Source organism: Grammomys surdaster, unplaced genomic scaffold (genome assembly GCF_004785775.1).
Source record: "Grammomys surdaster isolate TR1022 unplaced genomic scaffold, NIH_TR_1.0 126187, whole genome shotgun sequence".
NCBI classification, from domain to species: domain Eukaryota; kingdom Metazoa; phylum Chordata; class Mammalia; order Rodentia; family Muridae; genus Grammomys; species Grammomys surdaster.
In genome coordinates this window covers 7,492,420-7,498,634 of record NW_021620993.1, presented here as the reverse complement: position 1 = coordinate 7,498,634, position 6,215 = coordinate 7,492,420, and the positions used below count along the sequence as shown (strand labels likewise).

General features: G+C 48.6%; 1 protein-coding gene across 1 annotated transcript; it reads right to left on the bottom strand.

Moving 5' to 3' along the window:
• Window positions 1–157: 157 nt before the first annotated feature.
• Selenom (selenoprotein M) lies at window positions 158–2,686 on the bottom strand. The gene is made up of 5 exons (XM_028758079.1): window positions 2,495–2,686; window positions 1,200–1,235; window positions 979–1,013; window positions 579–657; window positions 158–510 (listed from the first exon to the last, which is right to left on the bottom strand). The coding sequence occupies exons 1-5, from the start codon at window positions 2,621–2,623 to the stop codon at window positions 352–354; spliced, it is 438 nt and encodes a 145-aa protein (XP_028613912.1). The 5' UTR covers window positions 2,624–2,686; the 3' UTR covers window positions 158–351.
• Window positions 2,687–6,215: the final 3,529 nt, after the last annotated feature.

Here is a 6,215-nt window from a genome sequence, read left to right as displayed (position 1 = left end):
CTTGGGGGGGGAGGGGGATGGCATCAGATGTGAATTATCCCCCAGTGTAACCTCACTCCCACAGCCAGGCAGTGGGAGGAGTCACCCGAGGATGTTCAGGAACTCCTATTTGATCTCCCACACCATCTACTCTCAGCAAGCAAGAAGAGACTCAGCATGGAGGAAGAGGATTTAGTAGAGCTGGGGAGGGGGGAAGGGAGGATTAAGAGGAATCCCCCCCCATACACCCCATTTCCATTGCTTTGGAGACTAGCGTCGGCCCTCAGCAAGAGAGATGCTCCCGGGATACTGAGCGCTTCATTCTGTCTCCGGGGCGCTGGCAGGGGGTCCCAGCTCCACCGTGGCTCGGGGCTACAGGTCGGCTCGCTCTGAAGCATCTTCGGGGGGCTTAGCGGGCGCCCACAGGTACTCGGGGGGCACCTGCGCTTCTGGCGCCGACTTGCGGTAGAAGCCGAGCTCCTGTACCAGCGCGTTGATCTCGTCCCGGGTCATTTGGCTGAGTGGGATTCGCTAAGATGGAGAAAGGGCGGGATCAGCACTTAGCCACTGTTCTGGAGCCCCTCCCGCCAATGCCTCACCTCTAGTTCCTGGTAATTTCGGCTTAAGAGCACGAGTTCGGGGTCTGCCCCAGGGAGGTGCTTCATCACCAGGTTGTGGCTGCAGGAGATGTTAAGGATGTGGGAGGGGGAGCAGAGGCAGAGAGTGGTGATCCCTGGGATCCTTTAGCTGGTCACTTACTTTAAGCCTAGGTGGGGTCCAATCCTCATTCGCTGTGAGAATAGGGTTCAAAGAAGTAAAGGGCCCTTCTCTCCACTAGTAAGCTCTTTTCCCTACTTAATTTTTAACTTCCTCATAATCTTCCGTTCAGTTAATATCAGCCTCTTTGACAGACAAACATCATTTTCAACCTCTGGAAAAATGGAGGCTTCTCCCTGGTGCCTTCCCCATCCACCTTCCCCCAGAACAGGAAAAGGATACTACAGTTGAATGTCCTGGGTGACAAAGGCCTTCACCTGGGGAGGAACCACAGCATTAGAGAACAGGGCCTCAGACCCTCTAGACATGGACAATGAGGCACAGTGAGGTCATATACCAAGTCAGGTCCAGTCTCCTGCCTCACAGAACAGGGATTCCCACTTGGCCCCCAGCCAGTGATCAATGGTCCTTATTCCTTAGGGGAGCCTTTCCTTCAAACTCACCTCCTTTAGGCGATTCAACTGTCATCCTCCACAGGTCTGGGGAGAGAGAAATGGGACAACAAATCAGGAGTCCTTCACATGCCAGCTTGGCTATACAGCCAAGACTATGCCATCCTTAACACTGAATTGGGTCAGGCTGTGAGCTGAAAGAACATCATCAAGATGTGGACGGAAGTAAAGGTCCTGTGGGCAAGGAGACGTCTGTACAGGTTGAAAAGCTCGGGGCCTAGAGCCACAGGTAAAGGATGAGGGAGAAGAGGCAGCCATGGGTCCCTGCCTGCACATTACTGATAGCCCAAGAATGCCCAAGAGACACGTGTTACAGCATTCTCCCCGCTGTCAGTAGAATTCTAACCATGGCCTTTGGCCCTTAAAACCTCGTGGGAGAATCAGACTAGAAGGAAACAGTTCGGAACTACCCTAAGGGCCCTGTTAGAGGCACTTGCCATCTGGTCCCCACCCCACCCCATGCAGAGCTAGCCCTGCCAGCCACCTGTGGTCCAGTTTCATAGACCATCTGGCTGCTCCTCCCAAACTTGGGAGGATGGATGGGCTATCTGTACTCCCTGAAGGCAGGCCATCTCCCAACAGGAAGTCCAGACCTCCCTATTTCATGCCTCCCTTACATTCCCTTTTGTTAAAAAATAAAAAATAAAAATAAATAAATAAATAAATAAATAACCAACTAAGGCCCACGAGGAGTCTGCAAGCATATGAACCACTTAGGAAGACTCTAGGGAAATTCATTGGCGGGCAGGATGATGGGGGTATGGGCCAGGGCGGCTGTGGAGTGTTGGTATCTCATTTCCCTACCTTCTCCTTCAGCTCCAGCATAGTACAGTGAGGGAAGGAGCTTAGAAGGTCTTTTCTCCCTACCAGAAGAAGAGAGATTCTGGAATCCCAGGCACTAAGTCGGGGTGGAGGGGAGGGATAACGGGAAAAAGTGGGGTTATCCATAGAGAGGAAAGAGGTGGAGTTTTAAGGGCCAGTTTTAGAAAAATTATAGCCTGGAAAAGAGAGGACTGAGTGTCCAGAGACCCACGGTAGGGCCAAGCCTGGAGCAAAGCAAAGGGTTCAGAGTGCCAGGCCGCAAGGACGAGGCTTCTTACTCCCACAGTGGATGCTGGGCATCCTGCGGCTGGGAAATAAAAGGGATGATTCCCGGGCCGTGCAGGAGGAAAAGGGGAAGACTCGAGAATTCCGGCATTCCTGAGCCCAGAGTGGACTGTATTCCAGGATGAGGGGCAGCAGGGTTGTGGAGCTGTCGTACTAAGGTTGGAAAAAGGCGCACTCACCTCCACCCGCCCCCTGGCCAGACCTCGAAGACGGTTCCAATCCGGTCGGTAGGAGGTGGCGGAGGTGGCTGGAGCCACAAGGGCTGCAAGAAGCAGCAGCAGCGGCGGCGGCAACAGTAGGATGCTCATCTGTGCCTGGCAGGAGACGTTCCGCAGGCTGCACCCAAAGTCGGCCGCTGCGCCACGTCTGGCTTACAAGCTGGCTCCGCCCAAGCCAGAGGCTCCGCCCAACCATAAACCACGCCTCCAGAGCTGGAAATAGTCCCACTCCCATCCCACCCAGATCCAGTGCGTGCCTCTCAGTAGACCCCAGCCCTGTCCCAGCTATTCTCTGGTCCTCCATACTTCATGTTCTCAGGCCTTACAATTTCCATATTGCATTTGCCCGCTAAGTGTGAACGCTCCCACAGGATGCCAAGAGACAGCGCTACTTCGCGTCACTAGAGGGCGCAGGCGGTTCGCAGATGGACACCAGGATTTCTGGGTCAGAGCGTTAAGATAAGGAAGCAGGAACCTAGGCGATCTCCTAAGCTTTTGATGTCTTTGAACGAAATTCCGATCAAAGCTTTAATTCCCCAAAGCACACGTTGTAGGAGGACCATTACCTATGCTCGCTCAAGAAAGCTCGGCGGGTAAAAGCGCTTGTCACTCCAGTCTGACAACTGAGTTTGATCCCCCAAACCTGCAAAAGAAACGTGAAAGAAAAACACCAGTTCCCACAAGTTGTGCTCTGTCTTCCACATGCATCTCCACTCGTGCACCATGGCATGTGCTTGCCTGTACAGGCATACACACACATAATAATAATCCTTTTTACCTAGAAGATGCTGAAAGGGTTAATATACATAATGCATCTCATTTGAACAGTATCTAGTCAGAGATGGTACACACCAATCTCCTACTGTCCTTGAACTCAAAGCAATACTCCTGCCTCAACCTCCTGAGGGCTGGGTTTATTAAGACAGACTCTGGCTGTGTGGCCTTCCACTATTAGCTCTTCTTTTTCCTCATCAAAACTCCCCCCCTCCCCACCAATAAACTCCGTTTTGCAGATTAGGAACTGTTTCAGAAATGTAAAATAGACCAAGTTGTAGATCTGGGTTTGAGCCCCAAACACCTCTGTGGATCATCTCCCCAGACCAAAAAGGAAGCAGGTAACACTTCATGTCCTCACGCCTTCAGCAGACACAGCAAGTACAATCAGTTTTTGTCACCGTGGATTCAACCAGTCTCAAGTTGGAAATATTAGGAAGTAAAAACTGCCTCTGTACTGAACACATACAGATTCTTTTCTTGTTATTCCAACCAATAAAGAATGACAGCTATTTATAGTATCTGCCTTGTATTAGGTGTTATAAATTATCTAGAAATGATAAAACGTATAAAAGAGGGCCACACAGGCTTTAGGAAACTATTAAGCCATTTTAGCTATGGGTTTGAGCATCCTCATATTTCAAGTCTTGGTATGGAAGGGTGCCCTGGAACCAATCCCTGGCAGACAGCAAGAACGCGCTGTGCCCTTTCCCACAGAATCCAGAGAACCTTGTCAACACTGAGCCAACGCTGCTTGTGATCCAAGGTATTTTTACCTTTCTGGGCTCATTCCACCACTTTAAAAATGCATATTAAAATGGGACAGGGGATTGGCAGGATGGTTCAGTGATTATAGGCACTTGCTGCTAAGCCTAGTGCCCTAAGTTCACACCCCAGGACCCATACAACAAAAGGAAAGAAGAGAAGCCCACAAATTGCCCTCTGACCTTCACATTTATAATGTCAAGCACACACACACACACACACACACACACACACACACGAATAAATAAACAAATAAGTATAAAAATAGGGCTTTAGAGTTGGAGAGATAGCTTAACATGTAGATCAATTGTTGCATAAGCATGAAGACCTGGGTTTAGATCCCTACACCAGTGTGAAAGCTGGCTGTGATAATACAAGCCTGTAATCCTGGCACTTAAGAGACAGGGCACAAGGATCAGAGTTCAAAGCCATCCTTAGAGGGGCTGGAGAGATGGCTCAGCAGTTAAGAGGACAGGTTGCTCTTCCAGAGAAGCCATGTTTGATTCTCAGCACCCACATGGAAGCTAACAACTGTCTGTAATTCTCAGTCCAGGGAATCTGATGCCTTCTCCTGGCTTCTACAAGCACGGGGGAATGCATGTGATGTACAGACATGCTTGCAGGCAAAATATCCATATACATAAAATACAAATAAAAAAATTTTAAAAGTAATCTTCTGTTTCATAGTGAGTTCAAGGCCAGCCTAAACCTATGAGCATCTGACTCAAAAATAACACACACACACACACACACACAAGCTAGAGAGGGTGCTCTGGCATTAAAAGCATGGGCTGGCTGTTTTTCTAGAGAACCAGGGTACAATTCCCAGAACCCACATGGTGATTCACAACCACCTTTCTGTAATTCCAGTTCTAGAGGATGCAGTATCTGATGCCCTCTTCTGACTTCTGTGAGCACTGCACACATGTGGTGCACAGACATACATACAGACAAAACATTGGTACACATAAAATAAACCTAAAAGAATACCACACACGTAATATATAGATACATATATTCATACATATGTGCAAAAATGCACACACACACACACACACACACACACACACGATTTTAGCTAGGTATGATGGTTCACACTTGTAATCTCAACCCTCAGGAGGCAAAGGCTAGACAAGCCTCAAGCTCAAGGCTCACTTTGGCTACAGAGAAAGACCCTTCTACATCTCCTTCACACTGGCTTGATTAAGAGTTTGAAACAAGGGCTGGAGAGATGGCTCAGTGGTTAAGAGCACTGACTGCACTTCCAGAGGTCCTGAGTTCAAATCCCAGCAACCACATGGTGGCTCACAACCATCTGTAATGAGATCTGATGCCCTCTTCTGGTGTGTCTGAAGACAGCTTCATATATAATAAATAAATAAATCTTAAAAAAAAAAAGAGTTTGAAACAAGCTTAGAACTGCAGAGATGGCTCAGTGGGAGAATTACGGGACCTGAGCTTGGCCCCCTAGAAAGCCTAGAAGTGCACCAGGCCATGTATAATCAACACCAGGAGACAGGAAGATACTGGGGGCTTGTTGGCCAGCCAGTCTAGCCAAATCAGTGACTCTAGCTGCAATGAAGTAGCATCTTTCAAAAAAATAAAGAGTGAAGGGCTGCCTTGGCAGCTTAGAAAGTGAAGGCACTTGCTGCAAAGCCTGATGACCTGAGTTCAATCCCTGGAACTCACAAGGTAGGAGAACCAACTTCTGAGAGTTGTCCTCTGACCTCCACATCCACACACAAACACTCTCATCCCCACAATAAATACAGACAATAATAAAAAAAAAATCTGCAAGCTGAGTGTGGTAGAACAAGCCTTTAACCTCATCACTCATCAAGCAGATGCCTGTGAGTTCCAGGCCAGCGAGAGACAGTGAGAAGTGAGGGAAAGGGGTATGGTTAACGAAGAGCTGTCGACACCATCATCAGTTTCTAAGGGAGGGAAGGGTGAGTTTTCTTTCTTTTCGCTTTCAAACTTGCCAGGACATAAAATACCCTTCTTTTTTTAAATCCCCCAAAGTCTCTTATACCCCATTAATTTTGTTTGATCCAATCATGTGCCCTGACATTTTGTCATTGGAATAACCAATCTTGACCCATTCCTAAAGCTGGGCACCAGGTCAGCCACATTGCTGTTCGCT